Raw genomic sequence first — 21,218 nt, forward strand, 5'->3', positions numbered from 1 at the left:
AACCTCTACTTGTATAAGCTCTGTGGTCAGTTTGTCCACTCTGGGCTACTGTAGAAACATGACCGACTGCATCTGTAGATATAAAAGTCTTATTCTAACGTAACAAAAACATAATCATCCTTATTTTCATGTGACTATACACTGATGAAAACATGGTTATGAATATTACATTTTTAACAAATAAATAAAGCCCTCTAAATTTGACACACTGGACCTTTAAGTTGCATATTTTAATTGTTGTAAATTGTTTTACAAATTTATGGTGTGAGAATACACTCAGCCTAAATCAAAAGCTTCTTCTAAGAGTGATATAATATAATCGTATATTATCTAATAATATAATGCTCTTTTGTTGTTTGTTGTTTGTTGTTGTTGTTGATTTTAGCTGTAGTGTGTTAGGTTACAGTAAGGTCCACCTCAGTTATATAGCTGTAGTGTGTTAGGTTACAGTAAGGTCCACCTCAGTTATATTATAGAAAAACACTGTCTTCACATCATCATCATAACCTTCATGAAGGGAGGATTTATTGGAGGGATGTCGTGGTTTTGGTTTCCTAATAAACTTGCAACATAGTTTCAAGTTATCTAGACTTATGCACAACAGCCTGATTCGTATTTATTTTTATCCTTAAGCCAAAAAATGTGTGTTTTTATATAACACACCCACAGAAGGTGTGTTTTTTAGAGGCTTGCACTCTATCCAGGCTCTCAATTAACATTCATTTTTTATTATTTATAATAAAAAAAAGCTCATATAATGATACTTTAAGAGATTTAAAATCCAATAAACTCGTACAGCAACAGCTCCTTGTGGGAACATTACCACATTTTTTTTTCTTCCTTTTCTGGAGCATTATGATGATCAAGCTGGAGCATGACAATGCGCGCCGTGTGTGTCTGACGTAGGCTGGCGGAGGAGAAAAACACAGACAACCCTCCAACCCTGAGAGATAGAGAGAGGGGGGGAGAAAGAAATATATATATGTGTATATAAGAGGAGGTATAGCGGGTGGTTGTTTTCAGCGGTGCTCCACACACAGATGGAGGTAGGGCTGAGGATGCACAATAGAGCATCTCACACACCGTGTTTAATTGCGGATTAGAGGAGGAGGAGGAGGTGGTTGAGGAGGAGGGGGGAGCACAACAAGGAAGGCAAAGGAGACGCTCTTTATTATTGGGAGAAAAGCGGAGGGGGGAGACAGAGACAGCGTGTGCCCGGAGACGGTACAGACCGTGGCGGGGGGGACGGGAGAGAGGAGCACACCGACACCGACAGTCGGCAGCGTCGCTCGGATGGTGTTGTTGTTGCTCCGGACGCGGCGACGATGCGGCCACACTGCTGGGTGATGGTAGCGCTGGCGGGGATCATGTCGTACTTCAGCCCGGAGAGAGCCCTCGGGGCCCCGCAGAGGGAAGGTGAGAGGAGTCGGAGGTGGAGGAGGAGGAGGAGGAGGAGGGTTTTAAAAACCTGTCAGTGATGCTGGAGAAAGAATGAGGGGGGGGATGTAGCCAGTTATGAAAAGGCCTCTCTCTACATTAAGCGGAGGGGAGATGGGGGGTATATACTGTATTATCAGTCTGAGACATGATGCGAATTATTATTGCAGTACGTGGCAGACTTTAATCAAAACAGCAGCGAGGCTGATTTGGTGATGGGTAGGGTACCATATTTGCATGCAGTGATGAAAATATTAGGGGGTGGGGGTGGTGGGTTTCGATCTCGGGCCTCACAGCACATCGATGGCATTTAAAAACAGCATATACTGTGTGAACAGCAAGCTAAAATCGTCGGCCAGTGCGAGATATTTCATCTATAAATAGCCTCCGCAAGGCACTGGAGATTATTTAGCCTATTAACCAGTGCTGGCATCTTTATTTTTCTCAATCTGAATATGCCTTTTCCCCCCTCCAAAGATCTGGCAGAGTGTTGTGTTTGTGTAATGTGTGCAGTCATTGTATTGTGGTGTATTGTTTTGATAAGAGCTGCTGGCACCGGGGCTGGTGGAAAAGGCCCTGTAAGGTTCCTATTTATATGCAGTGTCTGTCTGGACATCTGTCTAGGGAAAGATGAAAGAATAGCACTGCACAGGAATCAGGATTTGAGCCACCAGTTATATGTTTGTGGTGCATGTTTAGGGGGCCACACTGCCAAGAGGGGTAATTGAGTTTTCATATTTAGTTTTGCAGGTGCAATGATTAACAATTATATATCAACAATTAGCTGCGTCTCTCTGTTTTTATGAGCTAAAACTCATGCAAGGCTGATTATAATTGATTGAAATCCAGTGTACAGATTGGGTACGAAGCTTGTTTTATATGCCGAACACATTTTTACTTATCTCCGCTCGGAATATGTGAAACAAGTGAATTATGTAGTCTTGTACAACTTTATCTAAGCAAGAAAACAAAGGTGCTTAATTGAAATGACATATTTATCATGCAAATAAAAGAAAATCACTTCATGCCTTAGATTTTTTTTTTTACTTTTGGGGAATCGTGATCCTCTTTTTTACAATATTTATCAAGTCTGTAAATTATTAAACATACTTTAAAATTGATGAATGCAGCGTTTACAATATCATGACTGTATGAATGAATGCATTTTGGGTACACAGACTGAAATGGATATTATATAACAGCACAGTCAAGTCATATATTTTATGGTATAGCTTCAATATAACTGTTTATGTAACTCCCTGGATTATTTTCCCAAATGCATTTTTATTATTTCCTCATGTTTATACTTATTTGAAATTGTCATGTAGCATTTTTTTAAGTGTTAAATGTGTTTTTAATATCAGTAAAATGCAGCTTTAAAGGTTTGTTTTGGGTTTAGAGTGGTGAAATTCCTACTTTTCTAATGTTATTCTTACAGTTTAAAATGCTGCTTTGTTTACACAGCTAGGTTTAAATATTAATGCTTATATTTCATTCATAAGTCCTTCGCTATATGTTTATAAGCGTGAGTTGGACACCTTGTGACTGTCTCAAGGTGCCATTGTTCCTCTCTCTCTTGTCAAGTGATGTAATGTTTTACGTAGTATTTAAATGAAACCTATAGATAATACCTGAAGGGTATTTAACCACCGTGCCCTGCCCGTTTTCTTTTCTACAGATGGTTCACTTCCCACAATCGACTACGTTGAGGTACAAATATCAAATGTCCCGATCCCTCCCTCTCTCACCTGAGTAGTAAACCTTCCTGATTTGAGTAATTCTTTTCCAAGTTTCCAACCCTTCCCAATTTAGCGCTCCTTTTTTTACCTAAATGACAACTCCAGCCACCTCCCTCCCCTGCTTCTTAACTGTGTTTCCTGAGTGGAATGCCATTTCTGATATTCCCCCTTTTCCCCATGCTTTTTTCCTTACTGGAATGGTATATTATCCCACTTTCAAACTTTAATTCCAGTCTCTTTTCTTTTACTGATTCAGACAATCGTTTATTTATTTTTTTTATCTTCAGCTTTCTTCTCCTGCTTTTTACCCCCCAAATCCCTGATGCAAGCTGTCCATTGGGGTTGACTCCACTATGTCTCAAACCTGCCACTAAGAAAACGCTCCAATGGTTTCCCTCTAAACAAAACACCTATGTAACAAGACACTTTTCTGATTCAGTGAAATCTCTCTTTTCCTTCTCACTGACTCAAACCTAACAGTGTGCCCCCCCCCTTATAGAAGCACAAATACCCTGAATTTCCATATTAAATCTTTCTCTCCCGTTGTATTTTCTCCCTCTCTTTCCTCTCAGTTTCTCAGTCCAGGGCTGCGTCCCTCTCTCCTCCACCCTACGTCGTCATCCTCATCTCTTGCTCGGGGCTCGTCTCTTTTGTTCTGCTGCTCCTGACCTGCCTGTGCTGTAAGAGAGGAGGAGTGGGGTTCAATGTAAGTCTTCAACATGTAAGAGATTTATTCACCTCTCTCTGCTTTCTTTGTTTTTTCACACCTTTTTTGTGCACGTCTGTATGTTTTTTTTTGTTTGTTTTTTTGACTTGATAAGCTGTATGGAAACAAGAGTCAATAATTCGGATTTAATGAAGCAGAAATGGTCAATAATCATCTCTCTGTCTAATCTTGACTAAGCCTCCATCGTTTGACCCGACAGTGTTGTTGTTGAGCTGGCAGACAGGGTGTCATTAGTTCAGACTGGCTGCTTTCTCATTGTCTGCCCTTGATAGTTACTGCTAAATCCAGCCATGTTATTAAGCGAGAGAGTGGAGTTTATTTTACATTTTAAATTATACAAGTATTGTGATTTTTCTGTGCTGTTGTGGCTCAAACAGGAGTTCGACAATGCAGACGGGGAGGAGTGCTCTGGAGGCTCCAGTCCCATCCAGGAGGACAGCCTGTCGTCATGTCCCTCCCTCCCTGAGGTTTACACCTTGCCAGTCAGAGACAGGCCCAACTGCCCCGCCCTGCAGGATGGAGCAGGTAACAAGTCTTCTGTTTTTTGACTCTCAGCACAGCTTTGAAGCTGAATCACTATGCTGTGCTCAAGTCCTCCCAAGTCTGTTGCCTGTTGAGTCACTGACTTGAATCCATTAAAAGTCTCAATCTGAGTGTACAAACAGCTGCTAACCTTCAGAGAGAGGAAACTGTGATCTGAGAAAATTCTGCATCAGTGCTCTGTATGAGCAGGACACTCAAAAATGAGTTTTGCTTGATGTTCAGTGCATAATGTACAAAGTTTGACACAAGAAGTCTGTTTTCACATTTATTTACTGCATGTTTCTCAACTTAAATCCAGTGTTGCAGTACTCGAGATCGATCTCAAGATCACTTTTTGAAGGTCTTGGTCTCGGAAACATTGTTAATTGGTCTGGTTGTCTTGACTCTGTCTCGCCCTGCCTTGGTCTTGGTCTTGACTTCGTCTCAACCCCTCAAAGTCTCAATCTTGATACACTCTGGTCTTGGTCATGCCTTGGTCTTGGTTTTAAGTGGTCTTTACGACAACACTGCTTCAGTCTGAGTTTATGATGAGCAGGATTTTGTCATATTAAAACTAGTTTCAGAGCCACCAGTTTTTTTAAGTGATTTTTTTCTTTTGTTGGGAGATAAATGTCATAAAAACATCAAATTATGATGTCTGTATGACCCTGATCTTTTTTTATTTCTCTTCTTCATTTTTTTTTACAGACTCCAAGTCTCAGTGCTTCAAAAGACACGCTTTAAACTACCTTCAGGAGATTGGAAATGGCTGGTTCGGAAAGGTAACATGATCGCCGCTCACATGCAGATATCATAGTTTCATCATATAAAATATGACCCACATCATAGAGTTAAATTTTCAATCCAATTTTATTTATATGGCGCCATATCATCAATTTATCTTTTACAGCATGCTCTGCTTTGTTATATTTAATACTGGCTAGCAGCCAGATCGGGAGTCTTATCTTAAAATAGTTCTTTTACTGCCAGTCTCCTTCTCCTGGGCACTCTTCCACATTATTGTCCACCGATCTCTCCTAGGTGATCCTGGCTGAAGTGCTGTGTGACTGCAGCTCCTCTCAAGCCGTGGTGAAGGAGCTGCGTGTCAGTGCCAGCCCTCTGGAGCAGAGGAAGTTTTTGGCTGAATCTGAGCCATACAGGTGAGGAGAAACTTCTGAAACTCGGTTACTCTGTCTTTTTTTGGACACTTAATGTGAGAAGAATATATGGCTATATTGGAACACAATGGACGACGCAAGTGCATCCAATGACGTGGCCAGTTAACAGAGTATCCCATTTGTATGCAGACAAATAATGAACCTAAATCCATATTTGTAGCTGCGTGCTGCTGTTATTACTTAACAGCAACCACTGTGAGCAAAGTATGTTTTTATTATTTGATAATAGTAAATTTAGAATAACTGTAGCACAAGTAGAAGACATTGGAGAAGTCTGTTCTACGGTCATACCCAATTGGCAAAAACTGCAGTTCCTCAAACAGCCACTTGAGGCTGGCTACAGAAAAAGTCAATCCCCCATTTAAAATGTCTAACTTCACAGCAAGAATAAACATGTTTACAGCCTGGTACAAAAAACAGTTTTGGTCTCTATAGCTAATTTCCCTGTTCATGACAACTGTAACGAGACTGAATTTTTATTTAACTCACCCGTTCAAATTATATTAAGGCTTAAAGTTGTGCATAATTAACAGCGTGGCTGCTTTGATTGACATGTAGAAGCCGTTACAGATGGCTTGTTTGAGCAACCAGGGGTCATTCAGCCCGCCTGAGGTCCACCAATGATCCATGTCTTTGCTGATTTTTAGATTAGCTGAGGCAAAGAGGCAGTACAGCCAAACCTACGGGTGACATTACGCTTACACTGTCCATTCTTTACACTGTCAGTGGTCATACCAGACTAAGTAAGGCTGTATTTAACTTATTTAACTTGAATTTTATTGCTTATGAAGTTGACTTTTTATTTGCTAGCGGAGGAATGTGTCACAACTAGCCACATAAACTAAAACATTTTGTTAGATTGGTAATGGTACTGCAGATGAGACGATGAGAACAGAACCGACCTATTTAGTGTGTTTGACTCAGAATCTGAGTAGCATTTTGGCTGTCCTCTCACACACACACACACACACACACACACACACACACACACAAGACGCATCCAAGGACAGGCCTGTCTGTTCTTTTTCTCTCTTCCTATCTCTGGGCAAAACCCACAACAACAAGCACCATCCTTACACACACACAGACACACACACACACACACACACACAAATGTACACCGAGAAGGGTGTGTTTTCACACACTTTCATATGCTGTTTACATCACAAGCCCAAACCCTCCCTTTGTCCTGTTATTTTCTCTTCTCTTGTAGCCCAGTTTCTACACACACACATACATACATACATACTTTAATGTATCCATCCATCTGGTTTCTCTTCCTTCAGGAGCCTTAAACATCCCAACATCCTTCAGTGTTTGGGGCAGTGCAGTGAGAGCATCCCCTTCCTCCTGGTGATGGAGTTCTGTCAACTGGTGAGTTTCAAACCATCCTGTAAGGAGCCAAAATGTGTGTGCTTGTAGCTTGTGTTGTTTATATGTTTGGATCGCACGCGTTCTCTAGATCACTATCATTCCCGGTAATTGGCACAGGGCGTGTGGTCGTGTGGTTTCACCTTATTTATCTGTTCACTTGGTGTCAGGATTCAGAGGTTGTGTTGCGCTTGAGTATCTCGTTTTGTTATGTTTCGTTGTGTTATGACAAGTTGTCTGACGTGACTGTGGATTTTCTTGTTTGATTGAGTCACAGTAAAGAGCCTGCTTAGCCTCTTAACTGCCCTTTTTAATTGACAGTGGTCGCTACACATGTATTTGAATATGGGACATACAGGAGGGTAGAGTAAATAACATCTTAAAAAGGCCTTTGACTACATCATTAGTGAAGCTGTGTATCATTTTAAGGTTAACATTTGTTTTTGAAATCTAAAATTTATGAGCAAATGTTTCTTTAGAGTTGTTTAGTTTGACTCATTTTGCTCTGAAAACTCATAACAAAGTGCTTATTGTCATACCAGCATTAATCGGCATAAAAGCTATTTTGTTTTAACAGCAGCTTTTGCATTTGTGTTTTAGTTGCACAAAAATGTTATTTTATTTTCACCAGGCTTTTTCCTCCATTCACTCTTTGATTTACTGTCATTTTATGTAAGTAGTTTTGTGTATTATTCGCTGCAGAAAAGACAAATTATTAGAAGTATAAAGGTTTCAGGGAAACTGAAATCTGTTTTGCATCTCTATATTTGGGTTGTTTTCCTTCCCTAAGCTGGCTTAATCACTGGCTGATTAAGAAAACCATACGAGTGGACTCAAAGAGACAAGCAGATCAATTACAGTGAAAGAAGCCAAACAACACTCGTGCCCTTATAGACTGCTATTTTTCCGTTGGATACAGTCTCCTATTGTCCTTTCCTCGTGGATATTTTTCATCCTTTTATGTAGTCCTCATTTTATTCCCTTGCCCTTCCACAAGCACCGATGACTAACACAAAAGCTGGCAACTCATTACCAATTCCCCTGCTTCTTTTGAAGCTCTGTGCTGTAAAACACCTAAAAAGAGACGGATTTACTGCAGAAGTCACAAATATCCCCTCCGCCTATATGGTGTTGCCTGCAAGTTTTATCTCTGTTTTTTTGGCCGCCCTACTGCCATTAGCTTGTCTTCTATTTAAGCTACCATGCAGTTCACTGCTTGCATTATTATGTGTGTACAAACAGGGTGACCTGAAGAGATATCTGAGAGCCCAGCGGAAGTCAGACGGGATGACCCCTGACCTGCCGACTAGGGACCTCTTGACTTTGCAGAGGATGGCTTTTGAGATCACCTCCGGTCTGCTGCACCTCCATGAAAACAACTACATCCACAGGTCAGTAATGAAGTCTTCAAACAAGGTTGTATCTCTCGGATAGAAAGAGTGTGTCTCTCTTTTCAATGGGGCTGATAATCAGAGGGTGTGTTTTACTCTCTGCAGTGATCTGGCGCTAAGAAACTGCCTGCTGACCTCAGACCTCACTGTGAGGATAGGCGACTATGGCCTTTCACACAACCATTATAAGGTACTTGGATCTGTGTGTGTATTAAAGTGCATGATTTTTTTAAATAATGTAAATAAAGACATCATTTTTTTCATGAAAATTAATTCTTTGTGTCTTTTTGAAGGAGGATTATTACCTAACTCCAGACAAGCTGTGGATCCCTCTACGCTGGATTGCTCCTGAGCTCCTGGAGGAGTACAGAGGATCTCTTATAGTTACAGACCAAACCAAGACCAGCAATGTGTGGTAAGTTTTAAAACCTTCAGAGCTCTTTATATCCAGTGCTGCTGAAAAATCAGCATCAACAAGCCGGGCTGACAACACCTGGGTAACACCCAGCTCATGCTTGTTTATCTGTATCTATAATTGATTAATTTATCTGTATGTTTATTATTGAGGTAAACTGCACTGCACAATATTGAGGGCAAAAAAAACTTTAGCCATTATAAACTTTGTGATGGTGGTTTATGTGTCAGAGCTTGTATAGGTGCACCTTATGAAGTGGCCAAGGAGTCTATTTGGTGTATCGATTTCTCTGTCTCTGTCTCTGTCTCTGTCTCCACCGGTCTCATAGCATTGATTTTCTTATTTGCTTATGAAACCAATATCAGACTGTTTCTTGTTTGTAGTCCCAGTTAAGAACTTGATTTTGTCCCAAAATCAAACCCTAAGTTTCAAGTGGAAACTAAAGACACAAGGGCAGATGTTTTGAAATGTTTCTCTAATTAATCCTACCACAAATACTTAACACAGTCAGTGTGACTGTTTGTCAGCAGTCCTAGTAATGGACTGAACTCTCAGCCTCTGATAGTACAAACTCCAGTTCAATGTTTTGTTGAATGAACCAACAAGAGGACAGTCTAGAAACAAAACACACAAGTAGAAAACACAGAGGAAATGATGGTGAATGATGATCTTACTCCGTCTTTAAACAAGATGTTTGCTTGAATAATATAACAACACGACTCTAATAACATAACCAACAGAATATCTTTTCACCTGCTTCTTCCTGTTGTGCCTCTCAGTCTCAGGCTCTGTATGAGACAAGGTGTTGCTGTTGTTGAAGTATTACATAACAAAGACTCAGACTAAGATGTCTGTAAAGATTAGTCTCTCACCATCTCTACATCTTCTGTTTCTTTCAGGTCCTTGGGGGTGGTTATATGGGAGCTGTTTGAGTTTGGCTCTCAGCCTCACAGACACCTGAGCGACGAAGAGGTGCTGACCTTTGTCATTAGGGAGAGACAGATCACGCTGGCCCAGCCCAGACTCAAACTCTCCCATGCAGACTACTGGTCAGTACTCATTCACTAAGTGTATTGATGATGATTATGTTATTGGGAAGTAATAATGCCCTAATTGTGTCTCTCCAAACTTACCTCCTCTGTTTGTCTCTCCTGCCTAAAGGTATGAGATCATGCAGTCCTGCTGGCTACCTCCATCGCAACGCCCTTCTGTAGCGGAGATATTCCTCCTCCTCTCCTCGCTCCTGGCTGCCGAGCGAGGAATGACGAGGGGGAGTGTCGGGGAAGAAGATGAAGAGGATGAGGAATATGAGGAGGGCAGAGGAAGGAGAGGGGAGAGCGAGGAGTCGTTTGAAAGACGCTGGGACTTACTCCGTCCCCCTGCCTTCCAGACTGCAGCAAACGAGCGGCAAAGGGAGAGAGACTACGGCAGGGAAGACAGAGACAACTCCTACCCGCTACTGGACCCTGTGGGGAACTGTATCACGCCGTCCTCGTCTGAACTGGATGACATCCTGACAGTTACTGAAACTAGCAAAGGCTTGAACTTTGAGTATTTTTGGGAAAAGGCCCATGCCAGACGAGGCTACAAACCTCTTCCACCTCCTCAGCCAATCCCGACTGTGAACAATAACCACAGACAGTCTTTGGACACTCCCACTGTGGTCCCAGTGATAAGCGCCCGGAGTCCGTCCCTCGCCAGCGAGTACTACATCAGATTAGAGGAGCACACTCCCCAGGACAAGTCGCCAACTCTTAAAGGGAAGACCCATGCCTCTTTCCGCTCTGACTCGATTTCGGCTGGAGACATGGAGCTGGTGGAGATTCGCAGTGGAATGCTGGGAAAAGAGCGAGTCCCTTATTGTTCTTCTGACAAGTGTGGAAAGGGCCTCCAGACTGTGAGATCAAGCGAGGTTCAACTCCAGGTGCCTAACACAGGTGTGGCTGAATTCAGAGACACTTCGAGCAGAGTGACTGACTTCTCAGTCGTCGATTTAGGGGACGATGATGAAGAGGAGAGGAAAAAGAGCAGCGAGGCAGATAAAAAATCGTCCACGAGTTCTCAAGCCCCGGTCCTTCCTCCTAAGCCTCGCTCTATGTCCATGTCATCAGCCAACCACCTTCACTCACGCCCACTCCCTGCCCCTCCGCTCGGATATAGAGGACTGCCTCACTACAGCATCACTGGAAAAATCGAAACAGATCCCCATCACATGAGCAGCTGCCCACCTTCTACCTTCGATCACCTGGGGCTCCATCGGGCCAGACAGACTCTACCCCCATCACCGTCCCTTTCCCCCTCCCTCCCCCCATCGAGCCATCCGATTTACCCCCAGCCTCCTCAGATGTGTCCTCCACCTCTCCCTCCCCACTCCAAACCCCAAAGAACCTGCCCCAGTTACAACACAGCAGACAGTTATTCAAGATACAATAAGCCGCAGATACAGAGATCCAATAAAGACCCACTATCCTGTGACTTGTCTGAGAGAGAGGGTGGTACCAGGCACTCATTACACAACTCCAGGGAGACTTCTCATTCTCGTGCAAAAGACTTTGACTCTCCCATACGTCGAGAAAACCCTTTGCGTCCTATTTATCGCAATTTACCCCGCCCTCAGCCCACAAACCCCCAAATTGACAGACAGTCTTCATCCAGTCCCACCTACTCGGATGAGGATGACTCTCCATTCATGTCCCCTGAAAGACCCAGCGGTGGGACTACTGTCACTCACTCCAGCCTATCTGAAGATGCAGACCCGGGCTGTGCAGAACTCTTCTCCAGGGGGATGAAAAGGACTCAGTCACGCCTTGACACCATCCTACCTAACATTTGGAAGGAGGATGCTGAACTTCAGGCAGAACGTGTGGCCGCTGCCAAGAAATCCCCCATGCATCTGTTTTTGACAGAAATATCTAGCGTGACAGAGTCTAGTGAGTCCAAGTCAGAGGCTTCATGGGAGGATGAGGAGAAGGAGGAAAAAAGAGATGGAGAGAGATGGGGCAACTTTTTACAGCCTAACAGAGGGATGCGACGCTCCCAGTCGCTGATCACGGAGCTGGGGTCATGGGGGCCAGAGAAATGCAACAGCAGATCGGGAGCCACGGAGGACATTACGATCACTAAAGAATCATTCCAGAGGGATCTTTTCCTGACAGAAATCGACACAGGAAGGATGGACACAGACGTACAGGGAGGATTAGAAGGCGATCCAGTAAAATACCTCTATCCTGCAGGATCCAGATTGCGACCCTACGTCTGTGCTCCAGGTCTTCCCTCTTACACTGAAGCTGAGGAAGCCTATTCAAAGGGTATACGGAGATCCCGCTCTCTCCTTTCTGAGATCACCATCGGGAAGCAGGAGTCTGAACAGCAGCAGACTGAGAAGGGGCCTCGGAGAACAGAAATGACCAGAGAGGAGTTCCTGAAGGAGATCCAATCAGCGGAGACCTTCCTGACTGAAATCATATCAAGACAAAACGCCGCCACAAACAAAAAGAAAACAGACTCGTCTTACTCCCCTACTCCACTGTCTCCTGAATATGAGTCCATATGCATTGACCCAAACTCCGCTCAGACCATCAGATTTCAGTCAGAGATCTCCATGCGAGCAAAAGGTAAAGATGACCCACAAACTGAGGCCATCTACGCCCAAGTGACCAAGCGTGCTAAAAAGAGCGAGATAAAGATTTCGATGAGACCTGAGATCCCAATCCTTCACATAGGATCCAATAAACAGCCTCTCAAGGCGGACAGTCAAGAAAGCAATGCTGACCACTGCCAATCTGGTGAGTTTGTGTTTTCAGAAATCATGCCCAAGAACGGTCTTCTGCATAACCAAACACTTTCATGTCAGAAAGAAGCGGAGGAGTGTTCAGACGGCCCTGCCTTACCTGCCAGAGGAGAGCAAACAGATCTCTTAGAGCACCCTCCTCCTGAGCTCACGGAAAGTGTTAACGAATCCAACACTGTGCTACTGCGTGAGAACAAATCACTAATTACAAATGAAACAGATAGTCAGAAGGCTGCTATTATAGGAAATGGGGAGATAATGAAAGATAAGCTACAGGCCAGCAGCCCCGAGAGAGGAGATCAAACATGTGGGAAGACTGATATCACATCACATGATCCTGACTGCAGCGATAAAGTTTCTGCAGTAGACTCTGAACTCATCGCAGCAGATTTGGGTTCTCAAAATGATGAAAATTTACCTCAGCACAACGACACCGATGAAGAAAAGCACTGTCACATTGCTCAAAAGGCACCCACTCCCGCTGGCACTCCAACCACTCCAGACTGGGACCCGTCCACTGATGTCTCACTCATCACCCCTACTGACTCAGTCCTGTCACCTATGACTTCCAACTCAGCCGACTGCCTCACACCTAGTGACTCATGGATGAGCAGCGGAGGAGGAGGAGGAGTTGGAAATGGTGGGTGGCGAGCTCTGGGAAATGAAACGCCACATCGAGACTCTGCCTATTTCTCAGATAGTGACTGGGAGGGGGACGGGTTAAACAGGAGGAGCAGTGATGGACTTATCACCCCCAGGCCGAGTAGTGCTCGTGGCGGGGATCGAGGGACGTTGACAGGGATAGAGGAAAAAACTGAGGAGGAGGGAGAGATGGGAGAAAAGAGCCCCTTAAAGAACAGTATACAGATGTCAGAGAAGACGACGATTGAAAGTGTCCTAGGTTCAAATGATCCAGAAAATGCCGTCTCTCATTTAGGTGATGACAAAGATAAACTAAACAAAGGGCTGGAGTCAACACAGAGAGACGATTCTGGCATTTTCCCAATCGAGAATAAAAAGTCCACAATGCAGTGTGATGATCCTCAGGCCATGGACTGTGTTGACTTAATTGATACGTTGTTCTCAAAATTAGATGATGAGTCACTGAAAGGGCTCCCACACAGCGGTGGGTATCCGATAGACAACCACTTCACAGGGGGCATCATTGCTCAGATAACAGACTCTGCAGAGAACGATTTAAATCTACATTCCAAGACCATCGCTGAGGCAAACGTTTTGATCGAGTCTGTATCTGACAGCCAGTCCAAGGATTGTGTGTTAAGGCCCAACAACAATGATTACACAAGTGCTACAGAGATGGATATTGATCTCACTGCACTGAACTCCCTCAAATGTGGAAATGACACTGAAGATTCTGTACCACCAACACAATCTGACAACAGAGAGTCGAGATTATCGAAGTTGTATGGCATTCAAACCACTGATGCCACGCTTAGCGATGAACCCCTGTCAGTAGTGGAGCCAAGTGATGATGGCAAGTCTGTCTATGATAAAGTGAGTGGTCTGATGTGTCCCTCTTGGGCCGAGGCAGGTGTTGAAGAGGCTGAGGGACATGAAGAGAGGCCTGGTCTAGATCACAACGAGCTGGGCTTAAGAAACCTGCGCTGCTTAGACGGCAGCGAGGACAAGAAGGTCACAACAGAGACGGAGAAACAGCTGGCTGCCGCAGAGCTGAGTAATGCCATGAAGGAAAAGTCACCCCTGAGAGGAACTGCAAGTCGGATGGACTCTCCTAACAATGCGGATAGAGACTCCTGCGAGGGCCTGGATGTGAAAACGAAAGAGTTATGGAGCGCCATGGAGGAGGATGAAGAACGTACAGGATCCGGTGTGGTTAGGGGAGAGTTTGACTGCCACCGTTTTTCACAGTCAGGAGGGGATTTACGCTTGTGGCCTGATGAAAATGACCAGTGGGCCTCTCCAGAAAGAAGGTGCCAAGACACTGAACTAAGATCTGAATTTTTCTCTGGGTTCAGTAATAAGGCCTGGGAGGTTGGGGAGAGGCTCGTCGTGGGTCAGGAATTTTGGGAGACTGAAGAAAACGATGAACTTGCAGGAAGCGAACCTCACCCTGCCGTCTTGGAGGGCTGTGAAGAAACCTGGAACGATGAAATGCAAGGATTCACCGTGAAAGAAAAGTGGGCCTCTAAAGATGGTGATGACCAAGAGACTGTCCAAGTGGTGGATATACAACAGGAAGAAAACATTGAGAACATCGAAGAAATTGGCAGCTTTAACAAAGACCTGAAGAGAGAAATCTCAGACATTGAAGTAGAGAATATAGAAATCCCGGAGCAGGAGACCTTGGAGCAAGGAGATAGTTCGTCATGCGCAGAGACAGTTAGAGACGGGGAAGGTCTGCTAGACTCCACAGGGACAGAGGAGAATCAAAATTTTAACAGATGGCCCCAGAATCACCTCTGTGAGATCCAAAAAGAGGAGCAGACATCAGCTGAGCTTGTTGACAAAGAAACAAGCTCGAATTTAGAGTTCAGTCACGCTTTAGAGAATAAAATCTCAAATATATCCATCTGCATCACTGAAGCTCCTCACATAAACTTTGCAGACCTGGAAAATGTTGAGTCAGGCTTAGAGTCAGAGGCTGAAATGAGACCATGGCAATACATAGAAGAGGGAGTGAGCATCATGAACGTAGAAGAAGATTACAGAGACACATCTCTTCCATCCGAATCCATCTCTTGCCCCAATGACCTTGATGTACAGGAGGAGATAGATCAGTCATATCCACAGGTAGACAATTTCAGCTCGGTAGATTTCCCCAGCCCTCCACCAAGCATAGACCTTGATGTGCAAGATGATAAATTGGAGAGTTTAGACGACTCTTTTCCTAGTCCACCACCATCTGTTATAGAGGCAGAGGAGTTTATTAGTCACATTAATCTAGAGGACTTTATTACTAGCACCGAGACAGAGACGTATATTTCCCCAACTCACAACACAGATGTCTCAGAGCCACCTGCTACAACTCAGAGTATAGGGATCTCAGCCAACCTGAACCTCCCCTCTGTGCATGTAACACTGGCCGATGAGAGCAACCTTACACCCGACATAGAAAAGCAGGACGAACATAATAATCTGTTCCAGAAAACATCATCTGCAAACTCATCCTCTCCACAAGTTCCCCTCAACAATCTCCCAGAACTGCTGATTTCTGAGTGGAAAGATTTGGATGAGGAGCCTCTGGAGGATTTTGAAAAACTCGAACAGTTGTGTTGTATATCTGGGGATGAGGAGGACTCTCTGGGTGACCTTTTTCTGGGAAACCTGGAACTCCTGGAGTCTTTGAAGAAAACACCCGATCAGAAAAGCAGCATTGTTAGTGATAGTAATACATGTGAGGAGATGTGTGGCTCCACTCCACTCACTGAGGGGAGCAGGGTGGATTTGAAGGAGGACGGGATCTCTGATAACTCTGATGAGCTGGCAGAGTCTGCACCACATGTGATCCTGGATGCTCAGGACAAATTGTCACCTCAGGAGGAGAGGAATGACAGCCAGAGATCCCTAAACCAAACATCTGAAGTCAAAGACCAGGGATCTCTCTCCAAGATGACAACAAAGAATGGCCTCATGATGCAGGTGAGCATGTTTTTTCTTGTAGTTTGTTGTGCTCCTTATATTACCTCTCTGAGTTTATTCACCTCTCTTTAATGTGTCGTGTCGTTGCTTCAGGTGTGTGAGGAGAGGTTGCAGTTCTCCCTCTGTGAAAATGTGAAAACAAATGTGCTTTGGGGGTCGAGTGTTAAAGACACAGTGATGCTTCGGCCCTGGGGAGAACAAATCACAGAGAACAGCGCTGAGCTGGTCACTGTGAAAGAGCAAAAAGAGGATGAAAGGTATGACGAACATGAGCCGATCCTGAATAGCATAGGGTCGTTTCACTCAAATTACAAATATCAGACAATTCAAACCAATCTGCGTGGCAAGTTATCACAAGAGAAAATGTTATTTTGTGATTTTGATGGCCTGATCCTTTAATATTCATGTTTTAACTCATTGTTTTTTGTTGTTGTAGCAACGAGGAGCAGGAAACTTCGCCCAGTATTCAGCCGCACATCGAGTCCGATGAAACTAAAGCTGAGCCGCTCACTGTGATTGAACAACCTGAGGTCGCCATGCCACAGCCTACTGCAAACCAGGCAATGAAAGGTACCTTCATGATGCATGTGACACTAAATGGCTGAGATAATTAAATACAAATTTACATTAGCCAGTTAAGCAATTTTATTGAGCAGAACTTAACCTTAGTCCTAACCCCAATCATTTAACTCTGTGATGTTATAAAAACTGGACAGTGTATGCGTGACGTCACTGCCATGTTTATAGTCCTGCCTCTCCGCCTGTTGGCTAATCTAAGAATCAGCAAAGACGTGGATCATCGACAGACCTGGGGCGGGCTGAATGACGGCTGGGTGCTCAAACAAGACGCCTAATAATACACCCACCTGTAACTCAAGGCAGCCACGCTATCAATTAAGTATAACATTAAGTCTATATATAATTCAAAATCCAGACTCCAGACGGTTGGCATGAACAGGAAAATTAGCTATAGAGACCAGAATATTTTTCTTTGTAAAAGTCTGTAAACATGACATCTGCTGTGAAGTTGGACATTTTAACATGGGGATTTATAGAGACTGACTTGTTTTGTAGCCAGCCTTAAGCAGACGTTTGATGAACTGCAGTCTTTGACACTTCCACGTTGGTTTCACTTCACAGCCATCGAGATTGACTCTTGGTCTTAACCCAGCCATGGATAGCAGAGGAAGTGCAAACACACTTCAGCAAAAGAGCTTTCATAATATTGAAGACAAGACAGAAAAAAAACACAATGGTTATTGTAGTGTTTTTTTTTTTAAGAAAGAGTACACAGAAAGAAAGAAAGAAAGAGGACACAGAAAGAAAGAAAGAAAGAAAGAGGACACAGAAAAAAATGCAAACAAAGAAAAATAAAATATTACAAAATAAGAAAACATAATAAAGTATCTTGAAGAGAAAAGGGAAGAACAAAGAGAGGAACCGTCTGGCTGTCAGCAAATCATTCAAATTTTAAAGGAATTTCCTAATAAATAAACAAATACATAAAGGTGATAGTGATAATATTTCAGTTCCTGGTTTAATGTAAGTGATCTGTTAAAGGTGACCAAAACGTTCCTGTCCTTGTATGTGTTTTAGTTCTGGTCAATATTTACTTAAATCCTTCTCTAATCTAGTTTGTACTTTCCTCCAGTAAGATGAGATCTCGGACTCTTGTCTTCCTGTCTAACAACTCTTCCCTTCTATCTTCTTCACAGCAAAACTAGCTCGTCTGTCCCTCGCCCTTCCTCCTCTTGCTCTGACTCTTCCCCTCACGCCCACCGGTAAAGGAGGATTTGGAGACGGTGCGCTTGGAAATCGGATCGGAAGACGGAGAGGTCTTTCCTCTGGAAGCGACCCTGACGATGAGGAGGAGGATGAGCAGGAGGATGAAAGTTCCCGGAGAGTGATTGTTGTCACAGAAACAGACGTGGACAAACGTGTCGGGCTGAGGAGTCTGCTGAAATCACCCAAGGAGCCGATGGACCGAGAGAAGGACAGAGGACGAAATGTGTCCTTTTTTGATGATGTCACGATCTATCTTTTTGATCAGGTACCTTACCTTCAATCATTTATTCATATGAGGTCATGTCAGATAAAATAAAAGGGAGTCTCACTCTTCTGTTTGATTACAACAGGAAACTCCAACTAATGAGCTGAGCACTTCATCGCCCACCACTCCAGCTCCAGTGGCTGTCAAAAGCACCAAGTTGGATTTGCGTGGTAAGATCATAAACATCTCACATTCATGATGAGACGTAGAATACGGCCGTGTTAGCATTCATAGCTCCCAGAGGACAAATCCTACTGACTTTATGATCCCCTGAATTTTCCTCTAGTGCCACCATGAGGTTAACAATTTTGGCTTTGAATTAAATGTCTCCTGTCTCTGAATTCTTTTTTTTTACTCCAAGTCTTTTTATTGATGTTTATACAAAAAGACATAATGTACAAAGTACATAGGTACAGAAACTTAAGTGGTCAGAAATAATACAAATATAAACATCACCCCCCCTCGCTCCAACAGAGCCCCATCCCTGCAACAATAATACTGTACCATTTGACAATTCAATATTGATTGAGCTTGTAAGCAGACACTTGTACATATCAAAAGTACATATACGAAAATGTATTTAAAAAAGAAAAAAAAAACACACAAATAAATAAAAATAAATAAATTAAAATTAAAATTAAAGATTCAATATGTAATCAGAAGCGGTCCTTATGGGTTGCAGATTATGCACAATACAGGACCAGTCATATTAAACACCAATATTAGCGACATCCAATTTCTCTATATAACTTAAAAAAGGTTTCCATGTAGAGTAAAAATTTTTAATACATCCTCTTGTAGAGTAACAAATCTTCTCTAATACCAAGTGGTGTAGAAGGTCATTGATCCACATTTTATAGGTTGGGGGAAGTTTCTCTGTCTCTGAAATTTTGATGAATTATAAAATATTTTCATTTATTGTCACCAAAATGAATGCAAAGCATATTCTCATCATCCTAAAATGTTGTGTTTTGTGCTAATTGACGTACTAAACTCAGATGGTAAACAACATCTTAGCCTCTTCCACCTCCTGGCTAATCTAAACATCGGCAAAGACGTGGATCATCTGTGGACCTGAGGCGGGCTGAATGACACCTGGGTGCTCAAACAAGCCGTCTGTGATGACACCCACCTGTCAATCAAATCAGCCAAGCTTTGCCTTAATATAATTTGAACAGGTGGGATTGTTCTGTAGCCAGCCTCAAGTGGCCATTCTGCAGTTTTTGGCACTTGGCTTCACTTCACAGCCAAGGAGGTTGCCACTTGGGCAGGATGTAAGTGCAGCATCACAGAGCTGCTACCCAGCTGTAGACTCTTAGTCTTATCAGACTATAAAGATGATGCGCATAAGTCTGAAATATGTTTTTTTTTCATAACATTCAGTCCCCACCTTGAGCCGGAGAATGACGTAATAAAACTTGACAGCCTCTAATTCATCCCCAACCAACGAAATGGAAAACCCTCCGTTCAACCATCTCCTCTCCATATATGCAGCCAGAATTAATCTTCTATAATTATCCCCCTCGACATGGTGACATGTGGAACTGAGTGGGGACATAAATCCTGCGCTCAACAATGCAAGCCCGAGCTGTGTTTCCCCAACACATTTTCATATGCTCTCTTGACTTCCTCACTCCATCTTGTACGCAGATCACTTCATTTAACAGAATAATCAAAGTTTGGGCTCAGAATTTCCTTTGGGCTGTGCACATATACAGAAATTTAGAAACTCCAAAATTAGATGCTTTCATGATCTTTCGTAGCCTTCAAAAGTTGAAACTTCAAAGCGTTGAAAGACAAGGCTGCATTCCCTTTGAGTTATTTTTAACAAACAACTGTCTGACAGTGTGATTGTATTAATAGACATAGATTATTAGATCATTTTCTGACTTATATTTGGTGTGGTGCTAATATCTTACTGTAGTATTGAAGGCATGTGTCTTGAATGGATTATAAGATGACGGTCATGTAAAATGCCCTCCACTCCTACATATGAGCAAGACATCCAGACCTAGATATGATAAGATAAGATATATAGAAGAAAGTCATGAAGTCATACTGGTGTTCACTCCCAATAGCTGTTATCAGTCTTCACATCATGCTTGATTTTGTTTTTTTGTTGTTTTTTTTTCCATCAGGGCCAAACATCAAGAGCAAAGAATCAAAAAGGAAAGAGGATTTATCAATCAAACCAAGGTCACCTGTGGGGGCCAATCCAGTGACATCATCACGCTTCACTGTCAGTCCTGCCAACGACCCCCACTTGGTGTGAAGTTATGTATGTCAGCGTGGGAACCTTTAGGGCTGAACCCTCTTGGACTGGCCCATGAATTAACCCCAACAACCAGCCATTCACCCAGAGGCTATTTTTTTATTGAATAGGCAACTGAAAGAATGAGACTCCCGTTCGAAAAGCTGGACACATTCCAGGTTTTACCAGCGACAGGATTTTGTATGACAGGGGTTGTTGTTGCTCCTGCCTGCCACTATTTACAGAGTTTATTCATAGCCCTTCGGCTACAAAAGTCTTTGGAAAAGGCAGCATATGCTAGGAGAAGAGGAACCTGGAGCTTTGTAAAATCTGAAACAGATTTGACAGCTATGCAGTGGGAGTCTTGCTGTGTACCAGCTTCTCTTTTCCTGCTTCATTTTGTTGTATTATTCCCCACGGATGTGCGATGGGAATACTCTTTCTTTAGTCATTCATCTGTCTATGTAAATGCTTGGATTCAAGTCCTCTCTTTATTAAAGACGTTTTTCATCGCAGTCAGTCAGTTGTTCTTGTAGGCAGCAGTTTGGAACAGAAATCGCTTGACTCCTGTATTTGAGAATACTCATTTGCATTTGTACAAATATCATAATACAAGTGTATACAATATCATTTTAGAGCTGTTTACTTTTAGATGTATTCTTAGACTGCACGAAAAATGAAACAAGCTATGCTTCTTTATACTTTTAGTTCTGAAAAGATTTCTCT

The 21,218-nt window shown here is 43.1% G+C and overlaps 1 protein-coding gene across 2 annotated transcripts; it reads left to right on the plus strand.

Annotated features, from left to right (window-relative positions):
- Nucleotides 1-851: 851 nt before the first annotated feature.
- On the plus strand, nucleotides 852-21,201 carry lmtk3 (lemur tyrosine kinase 3). Of its 2 annotated transcripts, none has more exons than XM_019261346.2 (16): nucleotides 852-1,416; nucleotides 3,749-3,897; nucleotides 4,281-4,428; nucleotides 5,134-5,207; nucleotides 5,467-5,585; nucleotides 6,890-6,977; nucleotides 8,217-8,365; nucleotides 8,471-8,555; nucleotides 8,659-8,780; nucleotides 9,680-9,829; nucleotides 9,942-16,191; nucleotides 16,285-16,448; nucleotides 16,628-16,761; nucleotides 17,907-18,241; nucleotides 18,327-18,411; nucleotides 20,380-21,201. In XM_019261346.2, exons 1-16 carry the CDS (start codon nucleotides 1,326-1,328, stop codon nucleotides 20,511-20,513), a joined length of 8,277 nt encoding a protein of 2,758 aa, XP_019116891.2. In that variant the 5' UTR covers nucleotides 852-1,325; the 3' UTR covers nucleotides 20,514-21,201. The 2 variants fall into 2 exon arrangements, with proteins under 2 accessions (XP_019116891.2, XP_019116892.2); XM_019261347.2 differs by having other exon boundaries at nucleotides 3,749-3,882.
- The last annotated feature ends 17 nt before the right edge of the window (nucleotides 21,202-21,218 follow it).

The sequence above is a fragment of the Larimichthys crocea genome, chromosome XIII (genome assembly GCF_000972845.2).
Source record: "Larimichthys crocea isolate SSNF chromosome XIII, L_crocea_2.0, whole genome shotgun sequence".
Lineage (NCBI taxonomy): Eukaryota > Metazoa > Chordata > Actinopteri > Sciaenidae > Larimichthys > Larimichthys crocea.

Excerpts from the sequence above, each read along its gene's own strand:
- lmtk3 (XM_019261346.2), top strand. The coding sequence starts at position 1,326 with ATGCGGCCACACTGCTGGGTGATGGTAGCGCTGGCGGGGATCATGTCG. Across the intron at positions 3,898-4,280 it reads TCAATGTAAGTCTTCAACAT|GAGTTCGACAATGCAGACGG; the intron begins GTAAGAGATTTA and ends TGGCTCAAACAG. Across the intron at positions 16,449-16,627 it reads GAGCAAAAAGAGGATGAAAG|CAACGAGGAGCAGGAAACTT; the intron begins GTATGACGAACA and ends TTGTTGTTGTAG.